This window comes from Aquila chrysaetos (genome assembly GCF_900496995.4).
Source record: "Aquila chrysaetos chrysaetos chromosome W unlocalized genomic scaffold, bAquChr1.4 W_unloc_9, whole genome shotgun sequence".
In the NCBI taxonomy this organism is placed as follows: domain Eukaryota; kingdom Metazoa; phylum Chordata; class Aves; order Accipitriformes; family Accipitridae; genus Aquila; species Aquila chrysaetos.
Genome location: NW_024470329.1, coordinates 1 through 20,487, shown reverse-complemented (window position 1 = coordinate 20,487; position 20,487 = coordinate 1). Strand labels below are relative to the sequence as shown.

Below are 20,487 nucleotides of genomic sequence, written 5' to 3'. Positions count from 1 at the left end.
GAGGGTGTCTGAGGGAGGCAGTGGTGGCTCCCTGGGATGGTGGAGGGATGGCAATGTCCCCAGTGACTGGGGGGGGGGGGGGTTGATGTCTATGGGGGCAGGTCTCCAGGGACATTTGGGGACAGTGGTGTCCCCAGGTCATGGGGACATTGGAAGGAGATGGTTGACTTGGGCTTGTTGGAAGGGGACAGGTTGATGGCTATAGGAGCAAATGGGGACACTAGATGGGGAAAGTGGTGTCCCCAGGGCCAAGGGACACAAAGGGGCTGACAAGGTCCCCAGGAATTCGATGTGTTTGAGGGGGACAGAATGATCCCCATGGATGCAGATCCTGGGGAGCTGGGGTCATTAGATGGGGATTGTGGTGTCCCCAGGACCAAGGGGCACTGAAAAGGGATGATGATGATGCCCTCAGAGCTGGGGACATCACAGGGGGACAGACTGATGCCTGTAGACCCTGATTCCAGGGAGCTGGGGACACTAGAGGGGGACAGTGGTGTGTCCCCAGAACCAAGGGACACTGGAGGGGTTGATGTCCCCAGGACCTGGTTGTGTTGGAAGGGACAGATGGATGCCTATGGGTGCATGCCCTGAAGAGCTGGGGATGTTGGATGGGGACAACAGTGTCCCCAGGATCAAGGGACACTGGAAGGGGACAATGATGTCCCTGGGAGCTGGGGACATCAGAGAGGGATGGGGGAGCTGGGGACATCAGAGAGGGACAGGCCAGTTTCCCTATGGGTGCAGATCTCGGGGACCCAGGGACCTTGGAGGGAGGTGTTGGTGTTCCCAGGAGCTGGGGACCTTGGAGGGGGACAGTCTGATCCCTGGGGATGATGACATTACAGAGGACCAAGACTGTCCCTGGGAGCTGGGGACATCAAAGGGGACAGACTCATGCCCAGGGATGTTGGAGGGGGGATGATATGTCCCAAGAACCAGGGACATCAGAGAAGGGGACCATTCCTGGCAGCTGGGAATGGCAGAGGAGGACAGCTCAATGTCCAGAGGGGACAGTGATGTCCCCAGCTCCTGGGGACATCAGAGGGGACAGACTGATGCCCAGGGATGTCTGAGGGGGACAATGCCATCCCCAGGAGCAGGGGACATGGGAGGAGAGCACACAGGGATGCTGGAGGAGGAGGATGCCATCCCTGGGAGCAGGGGGACATCAGAGGGGGACAGATGGACACCCAGGGATGCTGGAGGGGGACAATGCTGTCCTCATGAGCAAGGGATGTTAGAGGGGGATAGGTGGAGATCTGGGGATGCTGGAGGGGGTGGTGCTGTCCTCATGAGCAAGGGACATCAGAGGGGGATGTATGGGTAGCCAGTGATGCTGGAGGGAGGAATGACCCCATCCTGGAGGCCAGGATGTCCCCAGGGCTTGGGTTGGGGGATGGCGGGACAATGACACAAATGGACAGTGGTGTCCCCTGCAGCCCATCTCACCCCACCCCACTGCTGCCTCAGGAAACAGACCAGTTGGAGGAGGAGAAAGCCGAGCTGGAGTCAGAGATCGCAGAGCTGCAGAAGGAGAAGGAACGGCTGGAGTTCGTCTTAGTGGCCCATGCCCCTGCCTGCAAGCTCCCCTTTGAGGATGTCAGCTCCTTGGGTGCCGGCCCCGCCGAGGTGAGCACCCTGGGCAAGGAAGAGCCGGCGGGGACCGTCACCTTCCTACCCCCGGGTCCGTTCCAGCCGAGCGCCCAGGGCCCCTTCCCCAGCTGCTGCTTCGCGCCCGGGGTCCCCTCAGGGCCACCTAACCCATCCTATACGTCTTCGTTTGTGTTCACCCACCCAGAGGGAACCACCTGCGGAGCCTCGCATCAGCGGAGCAGCAGCAGCGACCAGTCCTCGGACTCCTTGAATTCTCCCTCGCTCCTCGCGTTGTGAACGGGGTCCCCCCAAAAACTGGGCACCTCCTCCCTCCCCGGGTGGTGGTTTTTTTGTGGTTTTTGGCTTCCCTTCCCCCTGCCCCCTTTTTTTTTTTTTTTTTTTTTTTTTTGATTGGTTGGCCCAGGGGTTGGGGTGTTGGTGAGGCTGAAGGGCAGCTTTGGCACCTGGATGTGGGGTGTCAGCGATGGGGCTGGTGTGTTGGAGGTGTCTGTGATGTGTCTCCATCGTTCCTGCAGCATCCCAGCTGCTTTAGAGGTGTCTGTCCCTAATCCCCATAATCTCATGGGGGTTCATGCAACATCTCCATCCCTTTGGAGATGTTCCTGCCCAATTTCCACCACCTGGGGAAGGTCCCTTTGTCATCTCCATTGCCTTAGAGGTATCTGTGCCTGATCCACACCACCCCATGAGGCTTTGCACAGCATCTCCATCCCTTTGGAGATGTCCATGCCTGATTTCCACCACCCTGGGAATGTCCCTGTGGTGTCTCCATCACCTTAGAGGTGTCCGTCCCTGATCCCCATCATTCCATGGGGATTCATGCAGCATCTCCATCCCTTTGGAGATGTCCATGCCTGATTTCCACCACCCTGGGAATGTCCCTGTGGTGTCTCCATCACCTTAGAGGTGTCCATCCCTGATCCCCATCATTCCATGGGGATTCATGCAGCATCTCCATCCCTTTGGAGATGTCCATGCCTGATTTCCACCACCCTGGGAATGTCCCTGTGGTGTCTCCATCACCTTAGAGGTGTCTGTCCCTGATCCCCATCAATCCATGGGGATTCATGCAGCATCTCCATCCCTTTGGAGATGTCCATGCCTGATTTCCACCACCCTGGGAATGTCCCTGTGGTGTCTCCATCACCTTAGAGGTGTCTGTCCCTGATCCCCATCAATCCATGGGGATTCATGCAGCATCTCCATCCCTTTGGAGATGTCCATGCCTGATCTCGGTCACCCCAGGAAGATCCATGTGGCATCTATGACACCTTAGAGGTGTCTGTGCCTGATCTCTGTTGTCCTGAGGGGGGTCCCTGCGCCATCTCCATCACTTTGGAGATGGCCGTGCTGTAGCTCCCTTACTCCAGGAAGGTCCCCGTGTCATTTCTGTTAGACTGGAGATGTCTGTCATCTCCATCATCCTGGGGGGGGGGATATCTGTGTGGCATGTCCTTCACCTTAGAGGTGTCCATGCTGCTTCTCCATCTCCCTTGGATAGTCCCTGTGGCACCTTCATCACCTTTAGAGGTGTCTGTGCCACAGCTGCACTGTCCCATGGGGTCCTTGCAGCATCTCCATCACCCTGGAGATGTCTCTGCTGTGTCCCCAGTTGCCCTAGGGGGGGTCTTTGCAGCATCTCCATCACCTTGGAGGTGCCCATGCTGCATCTCCACCATTCTATGGGGGTCCTTGCAGCATCTCCATCACCCTGGAGGTGCCCCTGCCAAATCTCCATCAGGCCTGGGGCAGGGGGGTGTCCATGTGTTGTCTCCATCCCCACCATGGTGTCCACACTCCATGTCCCCATCCCCCTTGGGTGTCCCAGCCCCACTGCTGATGCTGGGCCTCCAGGTCACCTCTCCAGCACCCACAATGTTGGGTGGATTCCTATCCTGCTTGTCCCCCACCCAACTGTGAATGGCTCTGCCCCATCTACCCTGCCTGCACAGGTCCCGCCGGTGGCTCCGGCATCCCCAACCCTGCACCATCCCTCTCTTGTGACCAAGCTTTGCCAGTGCGTTGACTCTGTCCTCTCTCTCTATTATATATATTTATATATATATATATATTATTTTTTTTTTGTTGCGTGGGGCTGCCAGCCCCTGGGAGATGTTTAATTTTTTATTATTATTATTATTATTATTATTGTTATTATTATTATTGCTGCCTGTGCTGTATTTGTGACTGTTCTGGGGCCAGCTTAGCCCCTGCGTCTGCGCTCAACCCATCCCAATGTGGCCAATAAAGCAGCTTTGGATCGGCCCTATGTCTCTTCTTTCTTGCTGGAAGGGTGGCACCAGATGGGGACCTATGGCCACCGAGGGATTCTTGTAGAGGAAATGGATTGGGGATCCTCTGGGGACATGGAGGCTGTGGGTTGAGGAGTACATGTCCATGGTGTCCTTGGGGACATGGGCCAAGGGTTGTGGGTCCTTGGGGACAAAGGGAGGGACAGGGAGCACTAAGGTGATGAAGCCAAGGAACAGGTTGCCCAGAGAGGTTGTGGATGCCCCATCCCTGGAAGTGTTCAAGGCCAGGTTGGATGGGGCTTTGAGCAACCTGGTGTAGTGGAAGGTGTCCCTGCCCGTGGCAGGGGGGTTGGAACTAGATGGTCTTTAAGGTACCTTCCAACCCAAACCATTCCATGGTTCCTGAGGACATGAAGATCCTTGGGGACACAGAGCCTATGGGTCAGGGAGCTTCGGGGAGATGTGGAGCCATGGGGACAAGGACCCCATGGGTCAGAGATGCCTGGGGACCTGGAGCTCGGGGGGGGGGGGGGGATGTCTCCCCATTGGCCCAGCTGCCTGCCAATCAACTGTAAAGATGGGCGGGCCTTGCAGCCATGGTTATGAAAGATCACCCCTTTCCAAGCCACGCCCTGACCCCTCAAGCCCCGCCCCCATGCCTGCAACCCCGCGGGTGAGCGCCAGGGGGAGGCAGCACCAAGAGACCGGGGCGAGGAGGGGGGGCTTGCCCAGTTTGGGGGTCTGCGCCCGGTTTGGGGGGTCCGTTCCAGTTCAGGGGGTGTATTACCCAGCTGGGAGGGTGTCTGTGCCCAGTTTGGGCGGTCCGTTCCCAGTTTGGTGGGTGTATTACCCAACTGGGAGGGTGTCTGTGCCCAGTTTGGGCGGTCCGTTCCCAGTTCAGGGGGTGTATTACCCAGCTGGGAGGGTGTCTGTGCCCAGTTTGGGCAGTCTGTATCCATTTTGGGGGGTCCTCGCCCAGTTTGGTGGGTGTATTACACAGCTAGGAGGGTGTCAGTGCCCAGTTTGGGTGGTCCGTTCCCAGTTTGGTGGGTGTATTACCCAGCTGGGAGGGTGTCTGTGCCCAGTTTGGGAGGGTCCTTGCCCAGTTTGGGGGTGTATTACCCAGCTGGGAGGGTGTCTGTGCCCAGTGTGGGGATCCTCGCCCAGTTTGGGAGGTCCTTGCCCGGTTTTTGTGGTCCGTTCCCAGTTTGAGGGGTGTATTACCCAGCTGGGAGGGTGTCTGTGCCCAGTTTGGGCGGTCCGTATCCATTTTTGGGGGTCCTCGCCCAGTTTGGTGGGGGTATTACCCAGCTAGGAGGGTGTCTGTGCCCAGTTTGGGTGGTCTGTTCCCAGTTTGGTGGGTGTATTACCCAGCTGGGAGGGTGTCTGTGCCCAGTTTGGGCAGTCTGTATCCATTTTGGGCGGTCCTCGCCCAGTTTGGTGGGTGTATTACGCAGCTAGGAGGGTGTCTGTGCCCAGTTTGGGTGGTCTTCGCCCAGTTTGGTGGGTGTATTACGCAGCTAGGAGGGTGTCAGTGCCCAGTTTGGGTGGTCCGTTCCCAGTTTGGTGGGTGTATTACCCAGCTGGGAGGGTGTCTGTGCCCAGTTTGGGAGGGTCCTTGCCCAGTTTGGGGGTGTATTACCCAGCTGGGAGGGTGTCTGTGCCCAGTGTGGGGATCCTCGCCCAGTTTGGGAGGTCCTTGCCCGGTTTTTGTGGTCCGTTCCCAGTTTGAGGGGTGTATTACCCAGCTGGGAAGGTGTCTGTGCCCAGTTTGGTGGGTCCTTGCCCAGTTTGGGAGGTCCTTGCCCAGTTTGTGTGGTCCGTTCCCAGTTTGGTGGGTGTATTACCCAGCTGGGAAGGTGTCTGTGCCCAGTTTGGGTGGTCCGTTCCCAGTTTGAGGGGTGTATTACCCAGCTGGGAAGGTGTCTGTGCCCAGTTTGGTGGGTCCTTGCCCAGTTTGGGAGGTCCTTGCCCAGTTTGTGTGGTCCGTTCCCAGTTTGGTGGGTGTATTACCCAGCTGGGAGGGTGTCTGTGCCCAGTTTGAGTGGTCTATGCCCAGTTTGGGAGGGTCCGTACCCAGTTTGGGAGGGTCTGAGCCCAGTTTGGGAGGTCCTTGCCCAGTTTGTGTGGTCCGTTCCCACTTTGGTGTGTGTATTATCCAGCTGTGTGGGTGTCTGTGCCCAGTTTGGGTGGTCCGTATCCATTTTGGGGGGTCCTCACCCAGTTTGGGGCGTGTACTAGCCATCTGGGAGGGTGTCTGTGCCCAGTTTGGGGGGTCTATGCCCAATTTGGGAGGGTCCGAGCCCGGTTTGTGGGGTCTGTTCCCAGTTTGGTGGGTGTATTACCCAGCTGGGAGGGTGTCTGTGCCCAGTTTGGGGGTCTTTTCCCAGTTTGGGGGATCTGTTCCTGGTTTTGGGGGGTGTATTACCCAGCTGGGAGGGTGTCTGTGCCCAGTTTGGGAGGGTCCGAGCCCAGTTTGGGTGGTCTGTTCCCAGTTTGAGGGGGGTATTATCCAGCTGGGATGGTGTCTGTGCCCAGTTTGGGTGGTCTGTTCCCAGTTTGAGGGGGGTATTATCCAGCTGGGAGGGTGTCTGTGCCCAGTTTGGGCAGTCTGTATCCATTTTGGGGGGTCCTCGCCCAGTTTGGGGTGTGTACTAGCCATCTGGAGGGTGTCTGTGCCCAGTTTGGCAGATCTGTTCCCAGTTTGGTGGGTGTATTACCCAGCTGGGAGGGTGTCTGTGCCCAGTTTGGGAGGGTCCGAGCCCAGTTTGGGTGGTCTGTTCCCAGTTTGAGGGGTGTATTATCCAGCCGGGAGGGTGTCTGTGCCCAGTTTGGGCAGTCTGTATCCATTTTGGGGGGTCCTCGCCCAGTTTGGGGTGTGTACTAGCCATCTGGAAGGTGTCTGTGCACAGTTTGGGGGATCTGTTCCCAGTTTGGTGGGTGTATTACCCAGCTGGGAGGGTGTCTGTGCCCAGTGTGGGGGGTCCTCGCCCAGTTTGGGGGAATCTGTTCCCCATTTGAGGGGGGTGTATTACGCAGTTTGTGGGGTCCTTGCCCAGTTTGGGGGGTCTGTGCCCAGTTTGGGTGGTCCTTGCCCAGTTTGGGGTATGTATTACCCAGCTAGGAGGGTGTCTGTGCCCAGCTGGGAGGGTGTCTGTGCCCAGTTTGGGGGTCTTTTCCCAGTTTGGGGGATCTGTTCCCGGTTTGGGGGCGTGTATTACCCAGCTGGCAGGGTGTCTGTGCCCAGTTTGGGGGGTCCTTGCCCAGTTTGTGGGGTCCATTCCCAGTTTGGGGGCGGGTCCATGCCCAGTTTTGGGGTACACTGCTCAATTTGCAGGGGGTCCTTGACCAGTTCAGGGGATGCCAGTTCAGTCTGGGGGGGGGTCCTTGACCTCTTTGGGGTGTCCTTGCCCAGTCTTAGGGAGTCCTTGCCCAGTCTGGGGGGTCCTCTGCCCAGCTGGGTGCTGTGGGGGGCTGTATCAGCCATGTTGGGTTGGGGGGGGCCCCTGGCCCCCCAGCCCTGCTGCCGGGGGGTGGTTTCCTTCCTTCCACCAAGGCCTTGATGTCAGGCGCCTGGTGAGTCACACCGGGGCTGGGCACATGGAAGACGCCAGGACATGCCAGAATGTGCTGGGCACACCCTGGGGTAGGTGTCATCCCCCCCCCCGGCGCCTGGGGATGCACTCAGTGACTGTGGGGACAATGAGGGTCCCTGTCCCCATGTATCTATACGGTACCATCCCTGTCCCCGTGTGTCCCTACAAGGTGGGATCCATTCCCGTGTGTCCCTGCATGGTCCCATCCCTGTCCCCATGTGTCCCTACAAGGTGGGATCCATCCCCATGTGTCCCTGTGTGGTCCCATCTCTGTCCCCATGTGTCCCTACAAGGTGGGATCCATTCCCATGTGTCCCTGCATGGTCCCATCCCTGTCCCCATGTGTCCCTACAAGGCGGGATCCATCCCCACGTGTCCCCGCGTGGTCCCATCCCTTTCCCCATGTGTCCTTGCATGGGGTCCTGTTGTCTGTGCATGTGACATCCCTGTCCCCATGTGTCCCTGCATGGTCCCATCCCTGTCCCCATGGATCTCCGTGGTCCCATCCCCGTCCACATGCATCCAGACACAGTGACATCCTTCTCCCCATGTGTCTGTCTGGGCATGGTCCCATCCCCTGTCCCCATTTATCTGGGCATGGTGACATCCCTGTCCCCACATTCCCATCCCCATGCCACCCCCCCCCCTTGCATGACGTTCCATGCCCCATCCCTGCACCGGGGGCCACCCCTGTCCCTCCCCAGGTCTCCCTGTCCCTTCCCGCTGCCCCTGCCTGGTGCTGCCACTTCCGCCCCCGCCGCCGCTGTCCCCTTCCCACGGCACGGGGGACAGTGACCCTGACCCCGATCCCGCTGTGGCTGCGCTGGGGCCACTTATTTTTAGCCCTCGCTCCTTCCTGGCTGGATCCAGCACTCGTCTATTTTTGACATGGGGGTGGGGGGGGGGGGGGGGGGGGGGTGGAGCGGGGGGCACACAGTGGCCTCATCCATGCCCCCCCCCCCCCCCAGGGTATGCTGAGACCCAGCAAGCTCATCGCAGCAGTGGGTGATGATGCTCTGGGGGTGGCGGGTGGCAAGTGGGATGGGGGGGGTGGCCGTATCCTGGGTTCCCCCCCCCCCCCTCCATTTTCCAGCGCCGGGGGTGGGGGGACAAGGTGTCCCACGAGGCGCCAGATCCGGGCGCCGAGGCAGGGAAGGGCAGGATGGAGCGGGGCCAGGGTGGCTTCCCCCACGCCCCCCCCCCCCACCAAGGGCCTGATCCTGCCCTTGGCCGAGCCACACTGTCCCCAACCCCCTGCCACCCGGCTGAGTCCAGCTGGGTGTCCCCCCCTGTGCTGGGAAGGGCCGTTGTGTGTGTGTCCCCCCCCCCCGCCCCGCGGTGGCTTCCCGGCGAGGCACTGGCGGCCCTTTCCTTCCTCCCCACCCCAGAGCGGTCACCATGGGCCGAGGCCTCTCATGGCCTCGCATGAAGAACCGGCTCCCGCACGAGGACGGTCCTGTGTCCCCCATCCCCTGTGTATGGGGACAGTGCCGTGTCCCCCATCCCCTGTGTATGGGGACAGCCCCATGTCCCCCATCCCCTGTGAATGGGGACAGTGCCGTGTCCCCCATCCCCTGTGTATGGGGACGGCCCCATGTCCCCCATCCCCTGTGCACGGGGACAGTGCCGTGTGCCCCATCCCCTGTGCATGGGGACAGTGCCGTGTCCCCCATCCCCTGTGTATGGGGACGGCCCCATGTCCCCCATCCCCTGTGCACGGGGACAGTGCCGTGTGCCCCATCCCCTGTGCATGGGGACAGTGCCGTGTCCCCCATCCCCTGTGTATGGGGACAGTGCCGTGTCCCCATCCCCTGTGCATGGGGATGGCCCCGTGTCCCCCATCCCCTGTCTGTGAGGACAGTCCCGTGTCCCCCATCCCCTGTGCACGGGGACAGTGCTGTGTGCCCCATCCCCTGTGCATGGGGACAGTGCCGTGTCCCCCATCCCCTGTGCATGGGGACGGCCCCATGTGCCCCATCCCCTGTGTATGGGGACAGTGCCGTGTCCCCATCCCCTGTGCATGGGGATGGCCCCGTGTCCCCCATCCCCTGTCTGTGAGGACAGTCCCGTGTCCCCCATCCCCTGTGCACGGGGACAGTGCTGTGTGCCCCATCCCCTGTGCACGGGGACAGCCCCGTGTCCCCCATCCCTGTGCATGGGGACAGTGCTGTGTGCCCCATCCCCTGTGCACGGGGACAGCCCTGTGTCCCCCATCCCCTGTGCATGGGGACAGTGCCGTGTCCCCCATCCCCTGTGCATGGGGACAGTGCTGTGTGCCCCATCCCCTGTGCATGGGGACAGTGCCATGTCCCCCATCCCCTGTGCATGGGGATGGCCCCGTGTCCCCCATCCCCTGTGTATGGGGACAGTGCCGTGTCCCCATCCCCTGTGCATGGGGATGGCCCCGTGTCCCCCATTCCCTGTCTGTGAGGACAGTCCCGTGTCCCCCATCCCCTGTGCCTGGGGACGGCCCCGTGTCCCCCATCCCCTGTGCATGGGGACAGTCCCGCGTCCCCCATACCCTGTGCACGGGGACAGTGCTGTGTCCCCCAGCCCCTGTGCACATGGTGGCCCCGTGGCCCCTGTCCCCATGCACGAGGACCTGGAGTGAGAGCGAAGGACGAGGACAGGCTCCAGCATTAATTTACAGCATTGACACACCATTTATACACAGTGCCGGGGCGAGGCTCTGAGCTGGGGCAGCGCAGCCCCCCCCCCTACCCCACCCCAGCTCTGCGTGGGCGAGGGGGGGCTCTGAGCATGGCCGGGGCAATGTGGGAGGCGAGCACCCAGCTCCTGGGGGGGGGTGGGGGGGGTGCCTCACTGCACCCACCTGTGGTCGCGGGCACTCAGAGCTGTGCCTGGCCGGGGCACTGAGGGTACAGGCAACGCAGGTGCAGGTGGGAGAGACGCGCCAGGCGCGGCAGGTGGAAGGGCAGACATGGCACCTCGCGGGCCACGGCCAGCTCGGAGAAGGCGGCGCATTGGCACGGCAGCCCCGGCTCGGCCTTGCTCTGCTCCAGGTCCTGTACCACCCCCAGGATCTCCAGCCGCGCCGCCTGGCCCCGCAGCCCCCACACGTCCAGCACCGCCACCACGTGCTTCTGCCTGCGGGACGGGGATGCTCAGGGGATGGGGACACCTGCTGCTGGGCACCCAGGTCCCTTGGGAGAGGCATGCACCCAGATTTGGGGCGCAGCGGTGCACCCATGCCTAGGGAGAGGCACGCGCCCGGATTTGGGGCGCAGCGGTGCACCCATGTCTAGGGAGAGGCACGCGCCCGGATTTGGGGCGCAGCGGTGCACCCATGTCTAGGGAGAGGCACGCGCCCGGATTTGGGGCGCAGCGGTGCACCCATGCCTAGGGAGAGGCACGCGCCCGGATTTGGGGCGCAGCGGTGCACCCATGTCTAGGGAGAGGCACGCGCCCGGATTTGGGGCGCAGCGGTGCACCCATGCCTAGGGAGAGGCACGCGCCCGGATTTGGGGCGCAGCGGTGCACCCATGTCTAGGGACAGGCACGCGCCCGGATTTGGGGCGCAGCGGTGCACCCATGTCTAGGGACAGGCACGCGCCCGGATTTGGGGCGCAGCGGTGCACCCATGTCTAGGGAGAGGCACGCGCCCGGATTTGGGGCGCAGCGGTACATCCAGCTTTGGAGCACCATGATGCACCCAGATTTGGGGTGCAACATTGCACCCACTTTTGGGGTGCAGCATTACACCCAGCTCTGGGGCGAAGCCTGGTCCCAGGTTTAACTGGTACCACTTGCAGCCAGGACTGTGGTTCTATTTAAAGCCCCCGAAGTGGCAGCATCCTGCTGGGCCCGAGCATGCCACCGGCCCCCCCAGGGGACTCAGGGACGGGGAGGGGACTTGGCTCGAGGCCATGGCCACTTCCCGGCGGGCAGCCAGGAGGGACTGGCAGTGGGGCGGGTGCTGCCGGGAAGGATGGATGCGGCGTCCTGTCACCCCTCTTTGGTCCCCATGGGGGACACCGTGTCCTGCCCCTGTCCCTACAGGGAGGTGGCATCTCGCCTGGCCATGCCACCCTGCTGTGCTGGCTATAGGGACACATGCCACTCTGCTCCTGTCCCCCTGGGGACACATGCCACCCCACTCTTGTCCCCATGGGGCCACGGTGTCCTGCCTGGCCATGCCACCCCACTGCCACTCCCCTTGGGGCCACCGCTGGGTGCCAGCACTCACCGGACGTCGGGGAAGTCCCTCACCAGGACACCCACCTCCATCTGCAGCGCCACCGTGTCCTCCAGCACCAGCAGTTCCCTCAACCTCGGCACCACCGAATCCAGCCAGGGTGAGGCTGAATCCTGCTGGCACAGAGGACCTCAGCACCGTCACCCCCGCCCGAGGAGCACCCAAGGGTGCCGGGGAGGGGACGGACGGACGGACGGAGTCTCACCAAGTGGCTGAAGAGCTCGCGGAGCTGGTGAGCTTCGTTCCCAAGGCGGGCAGCCACCCGGGCGCGCATCTTGGCCGAGGTACAGACCAAGCGCACCTGCAGCAGCGGCTGCATGTACTCGATGAGCACCTGCCGGTGCACCTTGCTCACCAGCACCTGCAGCACAAGGGTCAGCAGAAGCCGACGGCGACGGCGTCGAACCCGGCGGCCTCAAACCTCGCACCTACCTGGTAGGGCTCAGGGCGCAGCGGACACAGCTTCTGGGTGAAGCTGGTGATGAGCATCACGATGGTGTCGAAAGCGTCGGAGCTTGTCAGCCACTTGTGCTTCATCAGCTTGTTGAAGTAGGGCTGGGGTGGGGGGGGGGGGGAGCAGCTGGGGTGGGCAGCTGTCCCAGCACCCACGGGTGGCACCCGTGGGGTGGGAGGCCACTTGGAGCATTGTACCCATGGGTGTCACCTGGCTCAGTGCACAACTGATGGGCACCCTGCCCAGCACCCCTGGTGCACCGCTCTGGCTGTGCCCTCCCCAGGCTGTCCCATGCCATGTAGGCACCTTGAGGTCCTCGAAGAGGTGTTGGGTGAGGATGTGGTTGCAGAGCCGGGTCACCTTGTCCAGGGTGGCATGGGCCTGGCATCGGGGCTCCTCACTCTCTGGGTGCCCAAACTGTGCCAGGTGCTCGGCAAAAGTCCTGCCGCAGGGAGGTCAGTGGGTGCTGCTGGGGACCCTGAGCACCCCGAGCACCCGAGGGACCCGGGAAGGTGTGTGTGGGGGGGGGTGTTCAGGGTGCCCTCACCTGAAGGGAGGACAGCAGTTGACCAGGGCGATGGCCAGGCTGGTGGCACCGTCCGGTGGGGTGGCTTCGCTGGGGGCCTCTAGGAACCACTCCACCTTCCGCTGGAAACTGAGGGCACCCAGACGGGTCACCCGTGCTGGCACCCTGGGGACCCAGCACCCAGGGGACCTGGCACCCAGGTGCACACTCATCCTGTGCCCCGTCTGCCCCCCCCCCCCGGCCATCCCAGCTCTGTCCTGTGGCTCCTGTCCCCCCATGATACCCACGTCCCCGTGATCATCCCCTGTCCCCCCACCATATCCCTGTGTCCCCGTGCCCAGCTTCTGTCCCCTCATGTCCCCGTGTTCCCGTGCTCATCTGCTGTCCTGATGTACCCATGTCCCCATATCCATGCCCGGTCTCCCCATGCCCCCACATCCCCGTGCCCATCCCCTGTCCCCCCATATCCCCATGTGTCCCCCTTTGTCCCCCCCATGTCCCCATGCCCACCTGTGCAAGAAGGCCACCAGCACGCCCAGGAGGCTGTGTGCCATCTCCATGCCAAACTCGGGGGTGATCTGGGGGGCTCGGTCCACGTGTGCCCGCAGCAGCTGTGGGCACAGGCACCGCTGGGGGTAGGGGCAACGGCCACCACTCTGCTGTCCCCTGGGGACACGGCCACCACTGTGGCATCCCCTGGGGTACCAACAACTCCACCATCCCCTTGGGGCACCTTGGCATCCTGGCATCTGTATGGGGTACCTGGGCACTTTGGTGTCTCCATGGGGTGCCCAGCGACGCCAGCACGCCTACAGGGCTGTGGGTCACCCCGCAGAGCCCTGGGTCCCCGGGGGATGGGCCCAGAGGACAGAGTGGGGGGGGTCCCTCAGGTGCAGGTGCCCGGTGGGTGCCGGTGTCCGTGCCCGTACCCCAGTGACGCGGGTGGCCAGTCCCTCCTGCAGCTCCTGGCTGGAGGCCTCCTCTGCCCATGTGTCCTTGCTGAACTGCAGCTCCTGCGCCACTGCCACCTCCACCTTCGCCCGCCTGGCACAGGGCACAGCGGGCATGGGGACAGCAGGCGTGGGGACAGCGGGGCACAGGGTCCCCTGCCAGCCCGCAGCCCTGGGACAGCCCCTGTGCCTGTCCCAGTGCCACCCTGGTGCCCATCCTGGTGCCCATTCCAGTGCCACCACGGTGCCCACCGTGTGCCCCTCCCAGTGCCACCCTGGTGCCCATCCTGGTGCCCATTCCAGTGCCACCATGGTGCCCACTGTGTGCCCCTCCCAGTGCCACCCTGGTGCCCATCCTGGTGCCCATTCCAGTGCCACCACGGTGCCCACCGTGTGCCCCTCCCAGTGCCACCCTCGTGCCCATCCTGGTGCCCATTCCAGTGCCACCATGGTGCCCACTGTGTGCCCATCCCAGTGCCACCCTCGTGCCCATCCTGGTGCCCATTCCAGTGCCACCATGGTGCCCACTGTGTGCCCCTCCCAGTGCCACCCTGGTGCCCATCCTGGTGCCCATTCCAGTGCCACCACGGTGCCCACTGTGTGCCCATCCCAGTGCCACCCTCGTGCCCATCCTGGTGCCCATTCCAGTGCCACCACGGTGCCCACTGTGTGCCCATCCCAGTGCCACCCTCGTGCCCATCCTGGTGCCCATTCCAGTGCCACCACGGTGCCCACCGTGTGCCCCTCCCAATGCCACCACGGTGCCCACCCCAGTGCCACCACGGTGCCCACCGTGTGCCCATCCCAGTGCCCAGCACCAGTGCCACCCTGGTGCCCATCATGCTCCCACCCCAGGCCCCATCCCTTGCCCGTCACAGTGCCCATACCTTGATGGCGGCGATGCAAGAGCTGTCGAGGCAGCACTGGGTCTCAGGGGGTAAGAGGGGCCCCAGTGCCTGCACCTGCAGTAGGGCCCCCACCTCAGGGTGCCCCAGCACCTCCCTGCAGGCACAGGGACCTCAGCACCCACCCAGGGTGGCACTGGGGTGCCCAGCACCCACCACTGCCCAGGGGACAGTCCTAGGGGTGCCCAGTGTGCAAAGGGGTCCCATGGGTGGCACAGGGTGCCCAGCATGCCAGGGGCCCGGATGCTGTGGGGTCCCATGGGTGACACTGGATGCCACAGGGTGCCCAACATGCCGGGGGGGGTCCCATGGGTGACAGCAGGTGGCACAGGGTGCCCAGTGTGCTGTGAGTGTGGATGCTGCAGGGTCCCATGGGTGGCATGGGGTGCCCAGTGTGCTGGGGGGGGGGGGGGGGGCAGATGCTGTGGGGTCCCATGGATGACAGCGGGTGCCCCGGGGGGGGGGGTCTCACCTGGGGTAGGCGTTGCTGTGCCAGTCAAGTAGAAGGTAGAGGTTGGGCACGACGAGGGGTCTCTGCGCCAGCGCGCCCAGCTGTTGCGCCAGTGCCCGGTGGTACCCACAGGCGTAGACCCCGAAGGCGCTGTACTCGGGGGGGTAAGCAGGTGCCACGTGGCACCGCACAGCACCCAGATCGCCCACCAACTGAGCTGCCAGCGCCGCCAACCGGGCACCCAACCCGGCGGCAGGTGCCACCTGCGCCAACCTCTCTCCCGCCGCCCGTCCCACCGCCTCCTGCCAGCGGGGCTGCAGGGCGCGCGGGCGCCCCGGGGTGCCTGGCGGGTGCCGGCGATCGGCCGCCTCCTCCTGCTCCAGCACCCGGATCACTGAGTGCAAGGGAGGGTAGGGGCGCCCGGCGGGCACCGCTTCGCCCACCACCACCCAGAGCTGCGCCAGCAGTGCCTCGTAGAGCAGCGACATGTCCTGCACTTGCCGCCCGGCCGTGGGGACAGGGGACGGGGACAAGGCCATGCACTCTGCCTCCAGCGCGATGATCTGCTCATCGGCTGCCACCAGCTCCTGCCGCTGGATCAGCTCCAGTATCTCCAGCACTTTTTTTTTTTTTTTGGGGGGAGGAGGGGGGCACCCATGGGTGCTCTGATGGCACCCGAGGCCACCCATGGCCCATGGCACACGTCCCCATCTCATGATGTCCCATGCCCCCTGTGGTCCCATGTCCCACAATCCCTATGCTAGTGTCCCTCCATGTCCCATGTCCTCCTGCGGCCCCACACCCTACATTCCATGGTTCCCCATGTGCTCTTATGTCCCCGTGTCCCCCAATCCCTTTGTCCCCATTCCCACGTCCCACGTCCCCATGCCCATGTCCCCACGCCAACACGTCCCATGTCCCCATCCCCGTGCCCGTGTCCCCACACCAACACGTTCCATGTCCCCATCCCCGTGCCCGTGTCCCCACGCCAACACGTCCCATGTCCCCATCCCCATGTCCCACGTCCCCATTGCCCGTGTCCCCACGCCAACACGTCCCACGTCCCCATCCCCGTGCCCGTGTCCCCACGCCAACACATCCCATGTCCCCATCCCCGTGCCCATGTCCCCACACCAACACGTTCCATGTCCCCATCCCCGTGCCCGTGTCCCCACGCCAACACGTCCCATGTCCCCATCCCCATGTCCCACGTCCCCATGCCCGTGTCCCCACGCCAACACGTCCCACGTCCCCATCCCCGTGCCCATGTCCCCACGCCAACACGTCCCACGTCCCCCATCCCCGTGCCCGTGTCCCCACGCCAACACATCCCATGTCCCCATCCCCGTGCCCATGTCCCCACGCCAACATGTCCCACATCTCCATCCCCACGTCCCACGTCCCCATGCCCGTGTCCCCACACCAACACGTCCCACGTCCCCATCCCCGTGCCCATGTCCCCACGCCAACATGTCCCACATCTCCATCCCCACGTCCCACGTCCCCATGCCCGTGTCCCCACGCCAACACGTCCCACGTCCCCATCCCCGTGCCCATGTCCCCACGCCAACACGTCCCATGTCCCCATCCCCACATCCCACGTCCCCATGCCCGTGTCCCCACGCCAACACGTCCCATGTCCCCATCCCCGTGCCCGTGTCCCCACGCCAACACATCCCACGTCCCCATCCCCACATCCCACGTCCCCATGCCCGTGTCCCATGTCCCCATCCTCACCTGTCCCTTGTCCCCATGCCCATTCCCCACGTCCCCAAGTCCCGCCCCCCCCCCCCCCGACCCTGTCCCCAAGCCCCTTGTCCCCTCTCACCCGAGAGTGACTCCCTGGCCTTCCCACGCCCCACCTGCCGCTGTCCCCCGCCATCCTGGTCCCCGTTGGATGCCTCCCTCGCTCTCCACCATTGGCGGGTGCTCACCTGCAGACCCCCGCCGTCTTCGTGTCCCCAAGGCCAGCCACAGCAGTGAGCTGCACTTGGGGACCGGCCTCTCCGCCAGCGCCTCCACGCTGGCCTTGCACCGACCTGGCAGCCGCCACAACAGCCTGAAATCTTCTGACTGCCGCCGCGCCTGGCCACCGTCCCCATCCTCGTCTTTGGGTGGGGGGTGGCGGGCATGGCCAAAGGGTGCCAGACCCACCAGGCGCTCCAGGGTGGCCCGCCGGTGGCAGCAGCTCTCAGGGTTGGCGGTGAAAGGGTCGCCATCCTCCTCCTCCTCCTTGGGTGTTTTCTTTAGCAGAGGCATGGCCTGTGGGGCAGCAGCAGGAACCCAGGCTGGCACCCAAAGGGCAGCCGGGACCCAGGGGTGGCACCCTGACCCCCACCACACACCCAAGATCCAGGATGGCACCTGGATCTTCACCCGACAGCTGGGGTGGCACCGGGCACCTGCAGCGGGCAAGCCGGCGCGCAAAACCCCACGAGGGTGCAAATCCCCCCCCTCCGTGAGCACCCGCGAGCGTGCAAAGCTAACGCACGCCCCGCCAGCTCGCACGCCCCTCCGTGCGCACCCGGCGAGCACCGACGCGCTCGTGAGCGTGCAAACCCCCCCTCCGGGCACACCCTGCAAGCTTGCACGACCCTCCTGTGAGCACCGCGCGACCCTCCGCGCAACATCTCCCCCCCCCCCCCAACCTTGCCGCCGCGACCACCCTGTGAGGGCGCACACCCCTCCTCGCACACCCCTGCGAGCACCCCGCACGGCCACGAGCGTGCAAGACCCCCCTCAGCGCACGCCCCGCCGCCGTGCCCAACCTTTCCAGGAGCGTGCCCGTGCCCGGTTGGGTACCCCACGAGCCGGTTGGGTACCCCACGACCCAGTTGGGTACCCCACGAGCCGGTGGGTAGCCCACAACCCAGTTGGGTACCCCACGACCCAGTTGGGTACCCCACGACCCGGTGGGCACCCCACGACCCAGTTGGGTACCCCACGAGCCGGTGGGCACCCCACGACCCGGTGGGCACCCCAGGAGCCGGTGGGTAGCCCGCAGGCGGACGGGGTCCCTCGTGGCACACGTACCCCTGGCAGCAGACGCGGGTGGTGCCGCGGCGGCGACACCGGGCGCTGTTGGCGGCGGCGGCGGCCACGCCAGGCGGGCAGCGGCCGGGGGGGTTCCTGAGGAAGCACTTCCTTGGTGCGGCCTCCCACGCCAGGGCAGGGTCAGCCCTGGTTCCGCTAGGTCACCGGCGGGGGGGGGGGGGGGGGGGGGACGGGGACGGATTGGACGGACGGATGGATGGACGGACGGACAAGGGGAGGACGAGGGGGGACGTCACCTCACACGACGGTCGCCCCCTGCGTGGCGTGGGGACGGGGCGGCGATGGCATGGGGGGACCGATGGCATGGGGATGGGACCCTGATGGCACAGGGGGACCCCAGCATGGGACAGGACAAGACCACCCCCCCCCCCCCCCCCCCCCCATGGCACAGGAGACACCACAGAGCACCGGGACAGGACCCCGCGCAGCACAGGGGGACCCCAGTATGGCACAAGGGCAGGACCCCGATGGCACAGGGGGACATGGGCATGGCAGAGGGGTGGGACCCTGCATGGGACAGAAATGGGACCCCGACAGCACAGGGGGACATTGACATGACATGGGGACAGGACTCCGATGGCACAGGGAACCCCATGTCCCACGTCCCCATGCCCAACTCTCATGTCCCCATGCTCACCTGTCCCTCGTCCCAATGCCCATTCCCCCATGTCCCCAAGTCCCACGTCTCCCCCCCGACCCTGTCCCCAAGCCCTCTCTCACCTGAGAGCACGTCTCACCCGGCATGTCATGGGGACGGGACCCAGTGACACAGGGGACCCCACATGTCACGGGGACGGGACACCAGTGACACAGGGGGACACCACACATCACGGGGACAGGACAACAGTGGCACAGGGGGACACCACACATCACGGGGATGGGACCCCAGTGGCACAGGGGGACACGGGAATGTCACGGGGAGGCACAGGGCAGGACCCTGATGGGACCAGAGGACCCCACCTGTCACAGGGACAGGACCGAGTGACACAGGGGACCCCGCATGTCACAGGAATGGGACCCCAGTGGCACGGGAATGGGACCCGGCATGGCACAAGGACAGGACCCCGATGGCACAGGGGGACACGAGCATGGCAGAGAGATAGGACAATGCATGGGACAGAAATGGGACTACCATGATAGTACAGGGGGACACTGACATGACATGGGGACAGGACTCCGATGGCACAGGGAACCCCAGCATGTCATGGGGACAGGACCCAGTGACACAGGGGGACAGGGGCATGGCATGGGGACAGGACCCCAGTGGCACAGGGGACCCCACACATCACAGGGACAGGTCCCCAGTGGCACAGGGGGACACGGGAATGTCACGGGGACAGGACCCCGTGTCACAGCGGACCCCACCTGTCACGGGGACAGGACCCAGTGGCACAGGGGGACACAGGAATGTCACGGGGACAGGACCCCGTGTCACAGCGGACCCCCACCCGTCACGGGGGACGGGGACCCAGTGGCACAGGGGGACACGGGAATGTCACGGGGACAGGACCCCGTGTCACAGCTGACCCCACCTGTCACGGGGACAGGACCCAGTGGCACAGGGGGACACAGGAATGTCACGGGGACAGGACCCCGTGTCACAGCGGACCCCACCCGTCACGGGGACGGGACCCCAGTGGCACAGGGGGACACGGGAATGTCACGGGGACAGGACCCCGTGTCACAGCTGACCCCACCCGTCACGGGGACGGGACCCCAGTGGCACAGGGGGACACGGGGAATGTCACGGGGACAGGACCCCGTGTCACAGCGGACCCCACCCGTCACGGGGACGGGACCCCAGTGGCACAGGGAACCCAGAGAGACCCAGTGCCACCCCCGCCCCGGCACCAGGCGGCACACAGGGGACCCCGGCCCAGCGCTGGGCCTGGCACCACGTGACGCCCCGTCCCCACCGCCCCGCGCCCACGCGTGTCCGCGTCCCCCCCGTGTCCCAGCCAGCCCACGTGACGTCTAGCCCCTCCACGTGACACCTCCGCCGGGCACTCAGGGGTTAACGTCGCGCCTCTCTCCCCCAACCCCTCCGGCCGCCGCCGATTGGCCAGCACAGCAGCCAATCGAAAAGGCGCGCTGGCGCGGGCCCCCCCCCCCCCCCGGGGGACCGGCCGGGCTGTCGCCATGCCCCGGCGCAGCCAATGGGAAGGAGCCGCGGCCGCGGCCGACGGCTCGTGATTGGCCATCGCCCTGGTGGGAGGCGGGACCGGCCCCGCCCTGACGCACCTCTTAAAGGCAAACGGAGAAGCAGTGCCCTCCCCGTGCCCCCGCCGCGCCCCATGCGGGTCCCCGCGGGTCCCCAGCCGGGGGTCGGTCCCACGGGCCCAGTTCTGCACCCCCGTGCCCCTAAACGCCCGGTACCCCCACATACCCCCCCCCGCACCCCATGACAGCCCGCACCCTAAACCTCCCCTGCTCCCCCGACACCCCACACCCCTACACGGGAAAAGA

General features: G+C 64.5%; 2 protein-coding genes across 4 annotated transcripts in view; one reads left to right on the top strand and one right to left on the bottom strand.

The window, feature by feature from the left end:
* FOSB (FosB proto-oncogene, AP-1 transcription factor subunit) overlaps window positions 1-3,876 on the top strand; it is a 59,935-nt gene extending 56,059 nt beyond the window's left edge. For 2 of the 3 annotated variants that reach the window (XM_030006494.2, XM_030006493.2), the window contains exon 4: window positions 1,474-3,876. In XM_030006494.2, the coding sequence (XP_029862354.1) occupies window positions 1,474-1,893 (420 nt within the window). In that variant the 3' untranslated portion in view covers window positions 1,894-3,876. The remainder of the gene's footprint in view (window positions 1-1,473) is intronic. The other variant, XM_030006495.2, reaches the window with a different exon arrangement.
* A 6,228-nt stretch (window positions 3,877-10,104) lies between these two features.
* LOC115338060 (exocyst complex component 3-like protein 2) lies at window positions 10,105-19,425 on the bottom strand. Its single transcript, XM_030006506.2, is given in 13 exon segments — window positions 10,105-10,573; window positions 11,673-11,794; window positions 11,887-12,042; window positions 12,114-12,236; window positions 12,442-12,577; window positions 12,683-12,790; window positions 13,172-13,272; window positions 13,591-13,701; window positions 14,499-14,613; window positions 14,989-15,586; window positions 16,796-16,868; window positions 16,870-17,229; window positions 18,001-19,425. Coding segments are annotated over 12 exon segments (2,259 nt in total). The 5' UTR covers window positions 17,227-17,229; window positions 18,001-19,425; the 3' UTR covers window positions 10,105-10,314.
* Between the last annotated feature and the right edge of the window lie 1,062 nt (window positions 19,426-20,487).